We start from the raw sequence: 20,208 nt of genomic DNA, 5'->3' as shown, positions 1-20,208 counted from the left end.
GTTTATCCAGTAGAGTCTTAGGATTATTGCCAAAACAAAGATTGTTTCCAAACCAAATCTAATTGACCAGTGACCCTTGTTTGGTATCCAAAATGAAAACAATAAAACAAAACAAAAGCAAAACAAAAAACAAAACAAAATAAAAAGTAAAACAAAACAAAACAAAAGCAAAACAAAAAGAAAAAAGAAAACAATCAAAAGAACAGAAAACAGAAAAAATATAACAAAATTAAAACACACACACAAAACCATGAAGGAAAGCAAAGCAAAAATTAAAAATTACCTAGTTTAAATAAAATAAAAAATTATAAAAAAATATTTTATATATTTTTTTTCTAACATCAGAATAATTTGCATATGCATAATGGTATGAATATGGTAATAATTAATTACCATAGTTCATATCAAAGTACTGAGATCCTACCATCTGATACCATCAATTTATAATAGTACTGTCATTAATTTTTTAAAGGATCACAGTCCAATATTTTTGTACTTGGAACAAAGGAGCTCTTCATAATCTATTGTCTTTTTCAAAGTCTTGTCATGTATGATTTTATGTTTAGGTGTAAATAGTCTTTAAACTGTCAGCAGACTCTGAGGAGTTGTCTCTAACTACACAACTACCAATAAATAAATATTGACTAAATGTCTTTAAATACAACAGTCTGGTCAGTGTAACTCCCCGGCTCCATATTTACGGCAGCCTTCCCAGGCTCCATTTGCAAAGCTCGGCAGTATTTTCACATCTCCACATTTATCATTGTCTTTCTGTTGGTCCTGCTCTCCAAGTCTGTCTCTTTCACTTCAAGGAAGGACATACAGTAGTGATAGGGCTTATTTTACCCACGATCCCCTTGTACTGTCCCTTTGTTATTTCATTTGTGTCTCCGAAACTGGCAGAGAGTGTCTGCAGCACTGCGGCTCGTCGACGTTACGCCGCACGGCTCTCTGCCTCTGCTGTCCTTTCTAATAAACTTTGTTCTGTCACAAGCCATTTTGCTTTCTCTCTCCTGCTTCCATGAACTCCTGTCTCGGCTGTCGACAGAAGCTGGTTCCAATGTGCCCTTCTCCACATGCTAATGTTCCTGCCATGTCAGCTGTGAACATCTCACCGGCGCAGACTCCTCGGCAGACTCCTCTCCGAGTGGCTCTTATATTATCATATTCAAGGACAGTGGACAAAGCTAGCAGGATGTGTTCAAACAACAGGAAATAATGTCACGCTATACAGTTAGGTTTCAACTGCGGAGCCCAGCGAGGGTGTGAAGTCACTCGCCGAAATGCCAGAGTAAGGCGAGCATGACTCATGGTGTCAGGAAAAAAAGTGTGTCATTGGAATTCGTCCTTTTTCTGGAAATGGATGCTGGTAATCACATTGACACTGAGGAGAGTGGTGTGAAAGCCCAAATACAGCCGGTAATGAAACTTAACAGGACAACTTCAGACATTTTGTTGAACTCTACCTAACCGAATCTTCCTCTCTCTCCTGGTGTGTTTGTGTCTTCAAAACCTTTCGATCAGATGTGGAGAGGAACTGTAAATTATTTACTATGAAATAGTGTTGCTTTCGTCAGCGAAAATTATGACTAAACATCGTCAACGAACCTTTATCATGTGAGGGAAACGAGTCGAGACGCAGCGAAAATGCTGGTCATGTGATGATGACTATAATTAAATGTATAATGCAATACTGTTGATGAATAAAAATGAGAACATATGTGGTTAACAAAATAAAAACTATTCTAAAATGTCTCTTGTTTAGTCACGTAATTATTATTTAAAAGTATTCCTGTTTGATATGTCTGATGCAACCGACATCACATCCTTAAGCCCCAATCGTGTGTTGATTGGAAGTTCGGTCTTTTCCGAGAACCGCTTCTTTCGGACAGATCGATTCACTGGCAGTAGTTATCTGGCTCGGCTCAGTGTTCATCTTCAGTTCTCTCTTCACAGCAGTTCAGTCAGTGTACCGTTTGAGTAAATGAATTACTCTGGGATATTGGTTTATTTAGACTCAGAAGGAGTGTCAGTCACGTTAAAAAAGTAAACAACTTAAGTAATTTGTGGATTAATGCTTATTGGAGATGTGAACCGTTTCAAACGATTCAAGACAACAAAGTTAAATGGGATTTATACTTTTGCCTGGCTCCGCTGACCGTGAGCGCTTCTTCCCGAATGGATAAGGCTTTTATACTTGTCACGTTCGCTGTTGTACTAATCTTTAAAATGACAGGGGAGCAACGAACAGTAATCGTCCTCTAAAACCTTCTGGAATCACCGGTGAGAAGTCGTCATTGGCCATAAATGAGTTGATGAATTTTTCTTGTGATAAATGAGTTGATGAATTTTTTTTTGGAATGAATGTATTCTTAAATCTATAAGGTAACAATAATATAATAAGATAACCTTGTTTGAAATGAGTTTGGCTAAAATAAAATTTTGGTTTCGTCTATACTTCTAGTTACTTGTACTATATTGACTGGGTTAAATAGAATTGCGTTACTAAAAAGAGACTAAAATACTATTTTCATTGACTAAAACCAGAATAAATGTCTAAAACTAGACTAAATGTCATCTGTTTTCATTGACTAAAATATAATTAGTTTTCGTCTACTAAAATTAGACTAAAATGTCATCAGCTTTCGTTGACTAAAATATAATTCGTTTTCAGCGACTAAAACTAGACTAAAGTGTCATCAGTTTTCGTTGACTAAAACTAGACTAAAATGTCATTAGTTTTCATTGACTAAAATATAATTAGTTTCCGTCCACTAAAACTAGACTAAAATGTCATCAGCTTTCGTTGACTAAAATATAATTAGTTTTCATCGACTAAAACTAAACTAAAATGTCATCAGTTTTCGTTGACTTAAACTAGACTAAAATGTCATCAGTTTTCGTTGACTTAAACTAGACTAAAATGTCATCAGTTTTCGTTGACTTAAACTAGACTAAAATGTCATCAGTTTTTGTTGACTAAAATATAATTAGTTTCCGTCTACTAAAACTAGACTAAATTGTCATCAGTTTTCGTCAACTAAAACTAGACTAGACTAAAAAGAGTATGAACATGACTAAAACTAATAAAAACTAAAATGACAGCTCCAGACAAAGACTAGACTAAAACTAAAATTTAAAAAGGCTACCAAAAACAACACTACTGTGAAACCATAATCAAGACCATCGGCCTTCATGCATACAGCTTTTGAGAAATCAAAACATTCGCTGCATGCAAGAAACGGCTTCATCCTTTTTAGAAGAAAAGGAGGGAACCTCACATCAATATGCAATCCTCTATCAACAATGCAAGTTGCCCTGACAACCGCAGTTGGGTTGAATTGACTTGAATCTTATAACACAGCAGAGGTCAAAGCACTGCTATTTTCTTCTCATAAAAATGGCAACAGTTTAATTATCGCTCCAGCACACTTACAGACACGATAAAACTGAGTATTGATCACCGCAGAGGTCAGAAGCCTCTACGACTTGCAAACCGCATTTCGAGCACCGCTCAAAACTCACAAACCGTCGTCATTTACCATTTTTCTCTCCACTCGTCTGCTTGCGACCCTGGTTTTTCTATTTTTAAACAGGACTTCAAAGGCATTCTGGGTTCTCGGAGTGAGGAAATTTTGTCTGCTGGGAAATCTTTACATTGCTCAACAAAGTGGGAAATGGCAGCTGCTCACCCTCATTAAAATGATCTTCGCCTTATTTGCTGGCTTACCAATGAAAATTGTATTCTTAGGGGGTTTTCAATATAGTATATATTTTCTACAATTATAATTAACCTACCTGCCAACAGTTATATGTGTTAATATCATCAATTTAATATAACAAACTATCATTCAAAAGTTTGTGGTTAGTACAATATTTTTGGAATAAAACTGATCAAAAGTGACAGTATATTTACAATGTTACAATATATTTAAATATTAAATTAATGCTGTTCTTTTGACATTTCTATTCATCAAAATATCTTTTCAAAAATATGTTTTTTCCCAAAATATTAAGCACACAAATGTTTTTCGCATTGATAATAATAAGGAGAAAGGTTTCAAATTATAATGATTTCTGAAGGATCGTTTGACATTTAAGACTGGAGTAATGGGTGCTATAAATTTAGCTTTTCAATGATAAATGACATTTTAAAACATTAAAATAGATATCAATTTAAATATTCATAGTATTTTACAATATTACTATTTTTACAGTACTTTGATCAGAAACATAAAAAAACTTATCAAATATACTTTATATACTACTTTTATGTGTAAATATGTGAACATATACAAATGTAAATTATATAAATAATATTCATATATTATCATTTATATGGCTGTACATTATTTAGCAATATATTATTTAACAATATATATTATTTATTATTATTTTAAGATAATATTTATAATACATTTACAATTTATTTTTCACAAATTTAATTTTTATTTCATAACTATGAATCTAGCATTAACATCATTAGCAACTTTTAACAAACAAAATTAAATAGATATCAACTGGGTTCCAAGGGCATTACAAAGTCATACATCCAAAATGGACATCCCAGAATAATTCCTCAATTAATGTTCCTCATATGTTAATGAAAAAAAGCACACATTTTATAGAGCAGGGTAGCTATCATAATTAGCTTATTTATGAGTGAATAAATTTTGTTTAGCTCTAAGCTCCCCTACATTATGTAATGAAACAGAAAACAACTCCCTTTACATCACAATGTATGCAAACACCCACACTTTAGCCTCCCTGAGCCAACTCTCTTTCACTAACCTTCTCCTGGTACTGCCTGCGTGAGGAGTCCAGTGACTGAATGAGGGCGGTGGCGTGGCCCACAAACATGGCATAGCAGGTTGCACCCACGATCATGCTGAGGATGGTCAGCCACACATCCGTCATGCCCACCGGAGGGTGCATGCCATACCCGATACACAGCATGTGGCTCATGGCCTTAAACAGGGCATAAGAGTACTGCTGACCCCATGTGTCATTCTGTGAGGAAAGAGAGAGCGGGGGAGAGATAAAGAGAAAAAAGAACCCAAATTAAAGCATGAATATAATTATGAGCATGAAAGACGGCAATTGTGATAAAGAGCAAAAGAAATAGGAGAGCTGGTGAAGTGTTGAGAAGGGACAAAGGTACGGACCAATGGGAGGGAGAGGAGAGAAAATAGCGTCGCGAAAGACAGAATGTGAAAGAAAGAGTGTGAGAGAGTGTTAGACTGGTGACAGTTTTTCTATATATTTCTGACAGGATTTAGAAGGAGGCACAGTAAAGGCCAGAGAGAGAGAGAGAGAGAGAGAGAGAGAAAGGGAAATATCACATCCCTTAGCAGAAGGGTCATTTATGAACGCTGTCTGCGCTTTCTTGATATCAGAAGATGGAGGAAAGCTGAAGGTACTGTTTTGCAAATGCTAATGAATCATAGTCACGGACAGTGTTCTTCTTTAGCAAAATGAGTCACTCTGTCTGGCATTTTAGGGTCAAATACTTATCATGCAGGTAACGGATATGATGCACCTGTGACTTTATTTTTTGTAATTGTTATCTTGTTTCCCAAATTCTGACTTTATATCTTACAGTGTGGGTTTCTCTTTTGCAGTTTGACTATTTATGTAATTGTCTCTTTATATCGCATACTTGTTACTATTTTTCGTAATTGCAACCTAATTTCTTGTATTTACTACTTTCTCATAATTCACTTTATATCTAAAAAAAACAAAACTATTTTTTTAACTATATAATTAAATTTATAATTTATATTGCCCAATTGTGACATTATATATTCATAATATTAATTCATCCGTCAATTGTGACTAGTTTTTCCATAAATCCAACTTGGTTTCTCATAATTGTGACTTTATATTTTGAATGTGACTTTATTTAACAAAATCTGACTTTTTTTTATCTCATAATTGCCACCTTACTTCCCTAAATTCTGACTTTATGTTTTATAATATGATTTTACACCTCTCAATTAGATTTTATGGGCACTGTTTTAACGATCTAAGCACATGGTCTAAAGTGCATGCCGCAGTTGCACTCAGGTCGTGTCTAAGTCCACTTTTGCTAGTTTAACGACGGGAAAACGGTTGCGTGCCTGGCATATGGTCTAAATGGGTTGAGCCATATTGCACAGGGCCCTATATATCCAAATTGTGACTATTTCTTTTAACTCCAACTTAGTTACTCATAATAATGACTTTTTATCTACCAATATGACTTTATTCCTTGCAATTTGAAGACTTTATTGCTTTCTGTGTTTTCACTGTTGTACGCTCTAAATGAGACCCGAATCTCTCGATCAAAAACACATGAAGATGCAAAAACGAGCGATCTCATAAGTAAGCAGATGCATATGACAAATAATGTGATCTTTAAAAATAAACAGCATATAAAGTGAAGTGAAGTGAAATTCAGCCAAGTATGGTGACCCATACTCAGAATTTGTGCTCTGCATTTAACCCATCCGAAATGCACACACACAGAGCAGTGAACACACACACACACACACACACACACACACACAGAGCAGTGGGCAGCCATTTATGCTGTGGCGCCCTGGGAGCAGTTGGGGGTTCGATGCCTTGCTTAAGGGCACCCAAGTCGTGGTATTGAAGGTGGAGAGAGAGCTGTTCATGTACTAACCCCACCCATAATTCCGTCCGGCCTGAGACTAGAACTCACAACCCTTCGATTGGGAGTCCAACCCTCTAACCATTAGGCCACGACTTTTCCAATGAAAACTGTGTAATGTTATGGAGTGAAATGTCTATCCAGGAAGTGGTTAAAGACTGTGCAAGCTTTGGGGGTGTTGATGCAAGTGATTTATCATTGTGCAGATTATGATCTAGATGTAATCTTTGATAAAAAACAACAACAACAACAAAATATTTTTTTTCAGCTCAATATGTTGCTTACCTATATTCAAGTGTCTATAAAAAAGAATGCTTGAAGCTACAAATAAAACAGTTGCTCTTTCTCACGTATTGCATGTGTTTAGGTATTCATACCTAAATTTATCATACCTTATCCATAACAAAATATTCTGGGGGTCATGAAGATTCAGTGAAAATAAATAAAATGCTATCAGGGACAGATTAAATTGCAACTATATAACAATGTGAGTTTTTATCTTGCAAATGCACATTTGTTACTCACAACTGTAACACACAATGTGACTTTATTTCTCAGTGTAAAATCAAACTCACAAGTGGTGAAAACAGCTTTCTATAATTCAAAATGCTTCATCCAGGCCATTCATTCTGCAGCAGTATCAACCCCTATCATATTCTGCTGCATTTATATCTTCAGTTTTATTTATTCACTTTATCTCAGAATAACTTGAAAATGTGGGATTAATAAACCATGACCAGCTCTGCCGATGAAAGATAAAGAGAAAACAGACACAGAGCGGCCCTTCACACTTACCACCATATTGTTTTTGGCCACCCAGCAGTCTGAAGGGAAATCCTGCAGCATGGGCACCAGGAACTGCAAGCATCCGTCCCAGTGGCACAGCAACAACATCATTCCAATGAGATTCACAATGCGCACCATGGCACTGGCCAGGTCATAGGTCATGTGGAAAATCTAAAAGGAAAAGAGGTCAGAGATGTAGAATATGCCACACTGGGTCACAATTAAGATGTAATCCCCACTCAATTCTAGGCCACATTGTTCTTAAGCTGGTTTTCAGTAGCAAAACACTTGGCTTGTGGAGTATTACATAAGGTACTGTATCTCTTCTGCTAATGTCACTAATAGTTCCTAGGAGATCAGTGGGAGGCCAGACTAGAGGCTGATGTTACCCACAATCCATAACAGCACCGATGAAACACCACCCCTCAGTGGACAAAAAGGTGGCGTTTCCAAATAGCAGTAATGAAAGTGCAGATTCCAATAGATTTCCGTTAACTCGCAAGGTTGAGGGCCGATAGGGTTGGGCGATCGAAGCAATTAAAAGGTCATGGTGGACGCTTTTAACTTTGCCATGGACAAACAATGGTTATGTTGAGTAACAGCGCTGCCTGTAATCGTGGCTAATTGCTGCCATTCTTTGACAGAGCTAAAGTTAAATCCAAGTGATGGCAAAGCAAGCAATCTCTGAATTTCAGATACGACTGGGAAGTTTATGTGTCTTTCTGTCTGGGATTTTAACAAGTAGGATGTGTTCTTCGATCAACTCCATTTTTGTTCCTATAACAACTTCACTGTTAATTCTCACTGTAATTAAAAAAACAGTCCATTCAAAATGAAATTTCAGCCAACATTTGCATTTATTTGAGGTTGTTTCAAACCTAAAGGTGCCACATTGTCTTTAATGTTTACCAGGGCTGCATTTATTTGATCGCAAATTCTGTAAAAACTGCAATATTGGGAAATATTGTTAAAATTGTTAAAATGTAACTTGTTCCTGGGATGGTAGAGTTGAATTTTCAGCATCATTGCTCTTCAGAAATCATTCTAATATGCAGATTTTCTGCCCAAGAAACATTCTTATTATTATCAATGTTGAATTTTTTTTTTTTTTTTTGCCATTTAACTGTAAAAAAAAAAAAATTCAGGACACTTTGATTAACAGAAAGTTAAAAAGAACACCATTTATTTGAATTAGACATGTTTTATAACAGTATAAATTAGGTCAACCGATATTTCGCCAAGGCCGATATTTCTGCCGATATTTGGCTTTTTTTAAATATCGGCATTGGCCAATACATTTTCTTTTATTTTGATGGCGCGGAAGGCGCACCAGACTTTAATTTTGATGGTGCTGTGAGCGGCAGTGCTCAGACTATCTCTCTTGTTTGTTATCGTCATTAACAGTTCTGTCTAATATGGACAGAAGTCTGTCTAATAATCAGATAGACTGCTAAACAAAAGAATTAATGTATACAGAACGTAGAATAATGATTGCTTTTATATTATTAGTAAAAAAAATGCAAACATTATAATACTTCATCATTTGTCAGCATGAAGCAAAATACGCCTTTTATCATTTAAACAAATCTTTGAATGTCTAATGAACAGGGCCGCTGCTGGCCAAATGGGTGCCCTAAGCAGGACTTCCTCAAATATGATGATGAAAAAAAACAATTACTATGGGGTGAAAATAGGACTTTAATCAAATAAAAAAGTAAATTAATAAATTGTATTATTTACAAATTACAATTGTAGCTCTCGACATTTACCTATGGCTATAACTTTATTACGACTCTAATTTATTTTATAGTCTCAAGCATTAAGAAATCATGCAAAAGGAAATTAAGCAGTGATTTATAATATATTTAATTTATATTAAAATGTATAAGGTGTGTATTGTAGCTGACACAAAAATGAACACATTACAATTGTTTTATGACTGCAAGTCTTCCTCCTCAAATGCTATTGAGCTTCAAATTTGCGTTTGAGCCCATGTAGCATAATTTACATATGACTTACAGTTTATTTTAATAAATATCAAACATTCAAGTCAATTGTGTATTATAGCTGTCACCTAGATGAACAATTACAGTTGTTTTTATGACTTTAAGTCATTCTCCTCAAATGTCACTGATGTTAGAAAAGTGTATACCAATATCGCATGTAACTTTAGAGACGGTCCCTAAATTTGAGACTCGACCCTCCAAGGTCAAGCCAACTTTATGCCTTTTTTTTTTTTTTTTTTACTTTCTTTAGCTTTCTTTTCTCTGTGCCGAAATGCTGATGTTCATCCATCAATTATGAATATTCAGGAAACATGAGGTGCGAGCGGTCGCGAACACCGATGGGAGAATGGCAGAAGTTTTTTTTGAGCAACTGGGATGGTGCCCCCTCTGGGAGTTGGTGCCCTACGCAGACTGCGTACTCTGCGTGTAGGGAGCGACGGCACTGCTAATGAACATTAAATTTCACAAACCTTGCAAACTTTGCCAAGTCCAGCTATGAGATCTTGTGAAGTGTGCATTTTATCCAGAATGATCACATGTTCTCTGTGTGACGGTCAGCCAGTGTGAATTGAATGCTTTAAACTTTGAACTCGCGATTTCAAATTATGCTACACTTTATGCATTTGCCCACTGTCATTTTCATGTCATTTTCACTGTGTGCTGTATGTAAAATTAATGTTACCCTGGATTTATTTGAAAAATATGATTCCCAATGCACACAAACTTCCCAAAATACTGAGTTCCCTGTTTTTTACTTATTTCTGAAAAATACTTTTCATCTACAGTATGTACTTATGTATGTAAGTATGTTTATTTTACATATTATATATATATATATATATATATATATATATATATATATATATATATATATATATATATATAGGTTTTATAGCGGCTTTATATCGGCTGTCGCCCCCCTGCTTTCCAAGATATTGGCATCGGCTGTCAAAAAAACAATGTCAGTCAACCACTAGTATAAATGTATTTAATGTCACGTTTGATCAATTTAATGCATCCCCGATTAAGAAAAAAAAAGAAAAAAAAAACTGTGCCGACACAATTTTTTAAACGGTATTGTATGTATTAAATTACACCGTTTTTTGTTCTTACTTCTATGGTACTTTTATTTTATTTTTTTGTCATTTTGGACCACAACAGCACAAATCCCATTCTGAAAAAGCACAAAGGCAGAATTTTCATTTTAAGTCTGAAATATTCTTTGAAGCGTTTTTCTTTTGAAAAATTATGGTTAAAGTTGTGGTTATGAGAAATGAGAGTATTTGTTTGACAGAAATATTGCTTCAGCACAACCAAAAGAAACCATTGCCAGCTCCATTATTGGTATGGGAATATCAAATAAGGTTCATGTCACAGTTAATTTTCACAAGCAAACAAAAATGTATTATTTGTGATAGATACAGTACTGTATGTTACAATCTAAGCGTCTGTAAAGATGCATCTTACCTCTTCCCATTGGTGGATGTATCTAATGAGTCTGGACAATCTCAACAGCCGAAGCAGACTGAGTATTTTAGTGAAACGCACAATCCTCAATGCTCGTGCCGTCTTGTAGAAGTCTGAGTCGATGCGGGTCTCCACAATGAGGAAGATGTAATCCACAGGGATGGATGAGATGAAATCCACAGCGAACCAGCTCCGAAGGTACCTCACCTTGATCTGCTGAGGGTCCAGGACGATTTCCGTGCTGTCTTCTTTGACGATCCCCGTGCGGAAGTTCAGCACCAGGTCAACCAGGAAGAATGTGTCAGAGACCACGTTAAAGACTATCCAAGCGGGTGTGTGTTCATCTTTAAAGAAGGTGATGCCTACGGGGATGATGATCAGGTTGCCCACCATCAACAGAAGCATGATCAGGTCCCAGTAGAACCTGGAGGATATAAAAGGGACAAAGTGTTTATTTAAAGCCTTAGGAACAGAAGAGTCTACATGACCTTTGCAACCATTAGCGATTAAGACAATTAAATATTATAAGTTACAATTAAGTGCTTCTTCTTAATAGTTTTTCAATTCTGTTGTGCAGAGACACAAGCCCAGAAATTATTTAGCTGAAAAATTGATTCTGCAAGCTAGAATATTGCTTCATAATAGAAAATTAATTTAATAGTTGCAAAAAATGAATATCGATAATAATTATTCATGGCTAACTAATAATAATAATAAATATTAGATATTTATAAAAAAAATATCTATTTAATTAACATTGCACATTTTTATTTTATGAAAACAATAGTAAATAATGAACATTATCACTAGTATATTTTTTACGGTTCAAATTAATTATTTTCTTTTATATACTGCTGATTTTATCTAAAACAAAAACTATTAAATATAATTTTGAGTAATTGAGATAAAGCTGAGATGCAATGAAATATTGATATTAGATTTAGAACTTAAAAACCTAAATTAAATGTTCATGTCAACTAACAAATAAAAATATAAGTACTACAATTACTAAAACTTAAACTGTAAAATAAGTTAAAATTAAATATATATGAAATGAAATCTGGAAATATAAAATCTAATCTACGGAATATAAATAATACTAAAATATACTAAATAAAATAATACTTAAATGAAAGAAATATAACATTTTCATTCACATTATTATTCTTCCTGAAACTTACCTACAGTTTGTGTATGGTTTCAAAATGAAACAATGGCATTTTTAAGACCAAGCAGTTCAGCAGATAAAGTGATGCACTAGCAAGGTCATGGGTTTAGTTCTCAGGAAATATAACTGATAAGATGCATGCCTTGCAAGCAGTTAGTAGCTTTGGATAAATGCATGAATGTAATCGTCTGCCTTCATTTCCTCAAAATAATCATTGTGATGTAAGCAATCAGAAACACTAATCGCACTCAGGATTCCTTGAGAACGCTGCATGAGCTCAGCCCCTGACTGACGCTGGAAATGGCTGGCTGTCTGGTTGGGCTATTACTTCTCGTTTATGGATGAGTTCCCTGTTTGGTAATTGGATGTGTCGTACGTATGTAAATGAAAGCGGCTGGAAGACATCCAGGAGACCTCTGGCAGGTCCGCCATTTCATCAATAAAAGATCTGCTGGGTGAAACGTTTACACAAAAACAAGCCGCCATAATTGCTGAACGCAGCATTAATTACCCCATTAGCCCTGATATGCCAAAATGAGCCTTCTCTGGTTGCATGTAACATTTAATAATTCCACTAATATTTGACACGGCTTACAGTATTTGCCTTGCTTTTTTCCCCACTTGCTAATATTCTTTCGCATCATTTGATGCACACTACAATCTGAAGTTGTGGATTAGCCTTCTTCATTTGGTTGGTTACTAAATTCCAGTCCTTTGCTGCTGAGTTGTAATTAAGCAGAAATCAATCACACAGAGGGTTGATAAACCATCCAGCTCGATATGGATTGCAAAGAGAGAACGAGGCTCTCAGCATTTCAGAGTTGTCCAGAGGGATTATGTGTTGTCTGACACCATGGACAAGGAATAAAAAACTCTGTTCGATTTTAAGCCCTTATACTTGTGTATAAATAGGTCACAGTGTTTTTTCTCCAGTAACAAATTGTTGGTGAAAAGAAATGATCAAAAGCAGATTAACCAAAGTACTGGATCATGACTGAAGGTTACTGTTATCAGCAGTCTCATTAGCATAAACAACCGTAAACATAAACAAAACTAGTATCTTTTTAATGACATGACATATCGCACTTAAACTTACTGTTTTAATAAGAAATACATTATATAACACAACAGAGCAAATTAAGTATCCGAATAATACTACTATATCAGCTGCTTTTCTGGCAAGATAATACCGTAATCACAAATATGTTAAATACCTACTTTTAAATGGAATAAAAAATCTAGGTTTAACCAAATGGAAAGATACCACTTTCACATTTCTGCATTGCAGGGCTCTATTTTACATTTCATGAAATGAGCTTTGGAGGAGATTAAACAAGAACAAACCATCTATAGGAAGTGTCACTAAATCTGCCAGATTATTTCCAGTTTTCAGATTATCAAGGATTTGCCATTGACATTTACCCTTGGACAGATGCTCCAGTGGTCAAAGCGGGCAAAAGAATAAGTTTAACAGCAACATGTGCTGAACGGTTTGTACCGTACACTTATGTAAGAACTGAAGGCAACACACAGATACCAAGAGAAGTTCAACAACGAAATAAATGTAGTGATCTCTGTAATCAAATATTTTTTTCTATTTTTACAAAACTGAAACATAACAATTCCCATAAAATGTTCAATTAAAATAGTTTTCGCATAGAATCATGAAGTTGAATTTAAAGCCATTTAGCAAGCAAACACAAATTTGGTAAAGCTGTCATAAAGCTGACAAAATTAACTGTCCCCAGACCTTTCCCTTGACATCAGCCCAAACAAAACAGATTCTGTCTGCTACTACCAGTTAATTGCTATTCAAATCATATTACATCATCACAGTATTTTCTTGGTCCACTTAATCTCCGGATTATATTACAGCCTGTAAACTTCCATAATTATCTGTATTACTGCATATAAATAAATGCCACTGTCAACCCACGCTCTTACTAGAGCACTAATTTTATTAGGCACATGCAATATCTATCCTATCAACCATAGTATCACTGTAACCACATTACAGACATTACTCTCCTCTCAATTCACACGTGTAAACAAATGATACATCATGAGAACTACACTATAAGCAACCAGAAACCACAAGAGGTATTATGCAATGCCATTTGTAGTATAAAACGTACACCAGTGAGTATGAATTTGAGAAAGCTTGGAAAAGTGGAGGTATAATTCTGCAAAAATGTAATTGGTTGCTGTGTACATTTTCTTTTCTTTTCATTTTGAAGCCGTGCGGATCTTTAATGACCCTCTTTAGGCTAAAAATCAACTGACAGACGGGAGCCACTGTTAAATGACAGCAGAGGGAACACATTTCATTCAAACAAAAGGCTTTGCAATAATCAGCTTTCTGTTACAATCTGCCAGAAATGCACTCACTATTCTCCTCTGTCTGTTGCTGCTTAGCATACTATGAGTCCTAATTGTCTTTCTCAATCCCCATCCCTCCAATTGTGATGATCTCTCTGTGGAATCTGTGTCAACTCTACTCACCAGATCTAGCCATCATCTGAACGCTCTGCACCACAGCTCAACCAGTCGCTCTGCCCGCTGGAGTTCCCTGCAGAAAGCTAATGTGTTGGGTACATAATAATAGGTTTATGCAAGACTATTGCTATGATGCACTTGGGCGGCTGTCATGCTGCCGTCATGCAAAGAATCACATGAAATCAACCCAGATCAAGATGAATGAAACAGGGCCCTCTGCTGCATTTGAAAAATATCACCCTATGACCACAAACGTCCAAACGTCTGCTTAATCATGAGACACAACACGATCACGAACAAATCAAACAAGTTTTGCACTAAAAATATTGAATCTTTTTTTGATTGTGTATGTTATTTTATGAACATATTGGTATGTTGGCTGACATTATCTTAGTAATTTGTTAAAATTTTGTTTATTTTAGTACAACTATCAGATTTTTTTCCTTCTCTCTTCTAAATAAGTTTCAGATATCTTTTATGTAACTGTTATGAAAATTGTTCATGAAATTGTTTATGAAAAGATCTGCTGTTTTTTAATTTAGAAAAGTAAAATTTTACACTGATACACTTTTAAACTGCAACAACAAAATGGCTCAAAAAACTTTTCTCCAAATATTCATAATAATAGGCTATGTGCCATCATTATTTTCAATAATTTGCAACTTATATCTTTGAACATCTGTTAACTTTTCAAGAGTTTCATGATCCTTCAAAAGTTGTTGTAAAATGGCAATAAAAAGCATTAAAATATATATTTTTTTATCTAACCTCTGCGACATAAAAATCTATAACACTGAAGAAAATGCTTGAATTGTTTGAGAAATCCACATCCACTTTAATAATATGTTTAGACCATAATTTAATAAAACCAGCTATAATGTTTGCTTACACGAGTCCAATGATTAAAATTTTGAGCTCTGTGAGAGAGCACTGCTTTCATTTTCAGCTGAAACTAATGGAGAAATGATGTGATGCACCATATTGTTTAATGGAAAATTATATTTCCTGCTCTTTCTAAATGCACTGCAGAACAGACCTGCTCTGTTGTGATTCATTAAAAAGCGTGTCTCTTTGCTTCCCTTATTCCAGAACCCCTTGAACACTGATGCTAACCTTCCACCCCCCTCTCAACAGCCTCTCTCCACATTCTGACACTCTCTTCTCGTTTTCTGCATCAACCAGGTGATGCAATCAGCAAATGGAAGTCCCTGCATCGCCCATCACCTTCCCTAACAGTGCTGAGGGGAAGCAAGTTCAAGATGAAGGAGACAAGGGCAAATGTGAAAATAACACCTGAAAATGCCACACGACTAAGGACGGTACCTCTTGTGACAGATGAAACTTCACAAATCACCTGCTACTGTGGTCATTTGGTACTCAATAGATCTAGATGCTTCTTGAAATAACATTCATTTAATAGAGTCACAAAACTGAAGTTTAATACTGTGTTTCGAAACTGTAGATAATTATTTTTTATTTACTCGTCTAGAAACGTCTAGTTATTGATGGACTGCACTTAATTGGTTTAGGTCCTGTCTTACAGACCGTAAGCAATTTGTTACCATGGGTGGATTTAGGTCTTAGGTCGGTGTCGTGTAATCTGGAGTCCCTCAGGGATCAATTTTGGGCCCCTTGCTCTTTTCCACTTGGTCAGCTTGTGAAGCCTCTTGGTCTAAAATGTCATTTTTATGCAGATGACAGTCAAATTTGCATACATTCAAAACCTGATGATACTGTGAAAGATCTTCTTTCTCAAAGTATTTCTAAGATAAAAGAATAAAAAGACTGAGATTATGCTCATTGGTTCACCCCACCAATTACGTAAAGCTGGGTCGGTTACTTTATTGCCAAATCACGTCCAGTACTGTCCTTCCCTGTTGCTGAGAAGTTGATTAACACTTTTGTATTTTCCCGGAATAACTACAATGCTTTTTTGACTGGGATTTCAAAAGCTACCCTAAACAAATTGCAGGTCGTGCCTAACTAGAACTGGGATAAGAGATCCTATCACACATATCTTGGAGTCTTTGAGTTGGCTCCTTGTTAGGTTTAGGGTTGATTTAAAAATTCTGATGCTTACTTATGAGGCTTTGGTCTGGCACCTCAATATTTGTCTGAGCTTTTGTCTCCATATGTCTCAATGCGTAACCTTCATTCATCTTAAACTGGTCTGTTAACTGTTCCAAGATCAATGGGAGATAGGGCTTTTTCTTCATTAGCTCCAAATTTATAGAACTCTTCACCTATTGAGATAACGCAAGCGAAGTCTCTACGCATTTTTAAATCTCGCCTTAAAACTAATTTCTTTAGGCTAGCTTTTACTTGAATTTTTGGTATTAATTCTATATTATTTTATTTATTCAAGTGTTTTGAATGCATCTTTTTCTTTTCTTTTCTCATTGTATTATTTTGTTGTTTTACTTGTTTATGTATACCACTTTGAGATGTAACATTTAAAAGCACCATGGACAATAAAGAATATTATTATTATTAAGTTGACATAAGCATTTTGGATGGTTTTGCCAGTATAAGTTAAAGGAATAAATTCTAATAAATTCTATTAAAAAAATAAAAAAATAAAAACATTTTGCCACTGTATCCCATTAGTATGAATATGATTTTCCATATTTATATTTTTACAGTTGTTTTAGTCATATTTTGAAATACATATTGCATTGTCTTGTATTTTATGGGTACATGAAATGTAAGAGATAATGTCTTGGCTTAATTAACAGTACTTTTTTCACAATTTCTACACCGTAAAAATGATTTTCGACAAAACAAATATTATTGGAGTACAAAAACATACTTTAGTGTTTTACTCTTTCTACTTCAACATTTAGATGTTTAATGCAATGTGTTATTTTCCTTTTCTTTGAAATTAATTGTGATTTCTGACTGAAAATCATTTCAACACCATTTCGTTCGAGTGCACTAAAATATTTGGTGAAGAAACAATTTCCGTTAAGAAATTGTTAGTAATTTTGACAACTAATAGTGTCACTGAATTAAATGTTACATTTTGAAGTAGAAAGACTGAAATTGTATTTTTTTAAGTAAAAAATACTCCAATAATCTTTGTTTTGTTTACAAATTCAAAACAATTATACAGTGTAGGAAAAAAAATCAGTGTAGTTCAAACAACTACAACAGTGTAGTTAAAGTTCATTCTGTCATAATTTTCTCACCCTTATATCATTTCAAACCTGTATTAGTTTAATTTATATGTGGAACAGAAAAGACGATATTTTGAAAAAAAGTTTGGTTGTTTTTTTGTTACATACAATGGAAGTCAATGGGGTCCAAACAAAACACACACACACACAAACACACACACACACAAAAGGTTTTTTTTGGATCTCATTTACTTATACTGTATGGATTGTATCTTCTACTAAGAAAGAAAGTCATGCAAGACCTGAGGATGAGTAAATGATGACAGAATTTTCATTTATGGTGTTGATTCAACGTTGTCCTCCTTTGCACTGTATGACCCTGATCTCATATCATTTAGATATCAAATGATATCAAAACAAAGTGGAAATCGCTGATCAGAAGCACATAACTGCTCGGCTTAGACGCCATCCTGACGAAGGCCATGTGGTCCATTTCAGCTACCTGACTGCTAGCACTGCCCCCTCCAACTTGGACCATTCAGTCACACTGACCAGAGTGCTATTAAATAAATTGTGTCGTAATCCTCTGATTGTTGCTCCCAATAATTCTGTTTGTCATGTTAACCCGTTTTGATCACCCTATTTCCCAGCCTGTGCCGAAATGGACAGATCAGTTTGAGTGAAAATAACGGCTAAATGTGATTGTGTGACTTATTTCTATAGTAAAGCTAGAGATTACAGTTGACTTCCCTTACTGGTCCAGTAAAAGTTCCACGCAATAAATGCAAAACAATCACAGAAACTCCTAGACAGCTGGCGTTGGTGACACTGTTTGCCCTTGCAATATGTGAATGGCATCAATGTCACTTGAACAGGAAAAGGGTGAAAATGACCGGGTGAGGTTAGTGAATGCAACAGAATGGGCCTGATTTTAATATCCTTAGCAAGCTCAAGGACACAGCAACTAGGAAAAGACAAATATGTTGCATTTAATCTGCTCAGACATGTGAGCAAAGAATTATTTGTTTTTGGAGTCCTGGTGGCTGTGGGGACATTTGTATAGCGGATGATTAGGCATGGGATTACCTGAAGTCACTGTATGGGTGAATGATCCAAAAGCCTGCAGATTTGACCCGTTCCTGCTCGCGCTCCACCGCCTTCTCGCTCCCGAACATTCGAAGCGAGAACTTGTTGACCCCCGGTTGAAGCATCGCGCCAAACTGCCTGTGCATAAAACCCGCCTGGTACAAGCGCTCATCGTCCGGCATGATTTGATCGATACCTTCCAACTTTACGAAACTCGACTGTTCTTCAGAGGGCGCCTGTTGTGCCCCCTCGCCCCGACCGCCCTGCGCGCCCAGGCTTTCTCCAGGTCCTGGTTGCTCCAAGGGACCGTCGTCCTCGGGGCTCGCATCCGCGATGAGGCACCTCTGCTCCGCCAGATCCGCGTCTGGAGCATGCCGACTGGTGATGGAAGAGAGGCTGCCTCTAAACCTCCGGCAGTCGCCGTTCACGTTGGTTCTGAAGGGTTTCCCCACATCGGTCTCCGCGTCTCCGCTCTTGGCCTCGCTGACACCTTTAGAGCTCCCCGTGGAGGAGGGTGATGGAAGATGCTTCATCTTGACACTCTTCCTCCGAGTGTCCTTGTCGCTGTCTTCGCCGTCTCGAGTCATAGCACCCTTGTGTCCAAACTGATGTGGCAAGCTATAGAGTCGTTTGCGCATGGAAGAATGCACCTTATCCATTGTGATCGACCACCTTATCAGAACAAACGACAGCCGGAATCATCAAAAAGGAGACGCGGGCTGGAAAATAGGTCGTCAAAAATATGAATGCACAAATATGCATCCCGCTGCATCTGTAATATTAGACACCGGAGTCAGAGCGCGCGCACTGGATGCGGGAAGACGGACGGACGTGTCTGAATGAGAAACAATTTTGACGCGCTTCTCAATGACAAATCATTGCACCCTCCTTTTCAAACTACTCTTTAAACAGCACTTGCGAAGCCCCCGGCCATTGACACATCAGTAATCCAATGTGCCAAAGATGTCCAGTTCAGTCGTGGTAACATGCGTGGGGAAAGGATAATCTATTACGTTGCCATAGAAGCGCAGACAGCAAATAAACACACAACACCTAAACCGACTGCAAACAAATAAATAAACCGTACATGACATGACTGTCTTCACCAAATGATTTGCTGATGTGTGTTTTCGCCCAATAACAACATAAACATTCCTGAATGGCATTTTTACGTCACTCCGTCTATTACGTCACGATGCCTTATGGAAAAGATTCGGTATTGTTCCATGCTAACAGCTGGGTTTTGTTTATCAGACGGCTTGACAGGACCAGACTAGCAGGGTGCGAGGAAGTCATGAGTAATACGTGTAGGTTTTTCGTTGCACATAATGATTAATACATCTTAACAGCGTTTTAAAACGTTTCTGTAATCATAAAAGCTGGAACACCGTTTAGGATCAGTATAGACGTAAAGCGGCAAAACAAGTC

The 20,208-nt window shown here is 36.2% G+C and overlaps 1 protein-coding gene across 2 annotated transcripts in view; it reads right to left on the bottom strand.

Annotated features, from left to right (window-relative positions):
• LOC113066954 (potassium/sodium hyperpolarization-activated cyclic nucleotide-gated channel 3-like) overlaps positions 1 to 20,208 on the bottom strand; it is a 28,070-nt gene extending 7,862 nt beyond the window's left edge. For both annotated transcript variants that reach the window (XR_003279241.1, XM_026239097.1), the window contains exons 1-4: positions 18,781 to 20,208; positions 10,915 to 11,338; positions 7,451 to 7,612; positions 4,792 to 5,010 (exon numbers count right to left, since the gene is read on the bottom strand). Coding sequence is in view for 1 of the 2 variants with exons in the window: in XM_026239097.1 (XP_026094882.1) it covers positions 4,792 to 5,010; positions 7,451 to 7,612; positions 10,915 to 11,338; positions 18,781 to 19,439 (1,464 nt within the window). In the remaining variant the exon portion in view is untranslated. The remainder of the gene's footprint in view (positions 1 to 4,791; positions 5,011 to 7,450; positions 7,613 to 10,914; positions 11,339 to 18,780) is intronic.

Source organism: Carassius auratus, chromosome 50, assembly GCF_003368295.1.
Source record: "Carassius auratus strain Wakin chromosome 50, ASM336829v1, whole genome shotgun sequence".
Lineage (NCBI taxonomy): Eukaryota > Metazoa > Chordata > Actinopteri > Cypriniformes > Cyprinidae > Carassius > Carassius auratus.
Note: the sequence above shows the minus strand (reverse complement) of the source record. Positions and strands in the feature narration are given on the sequence as shown.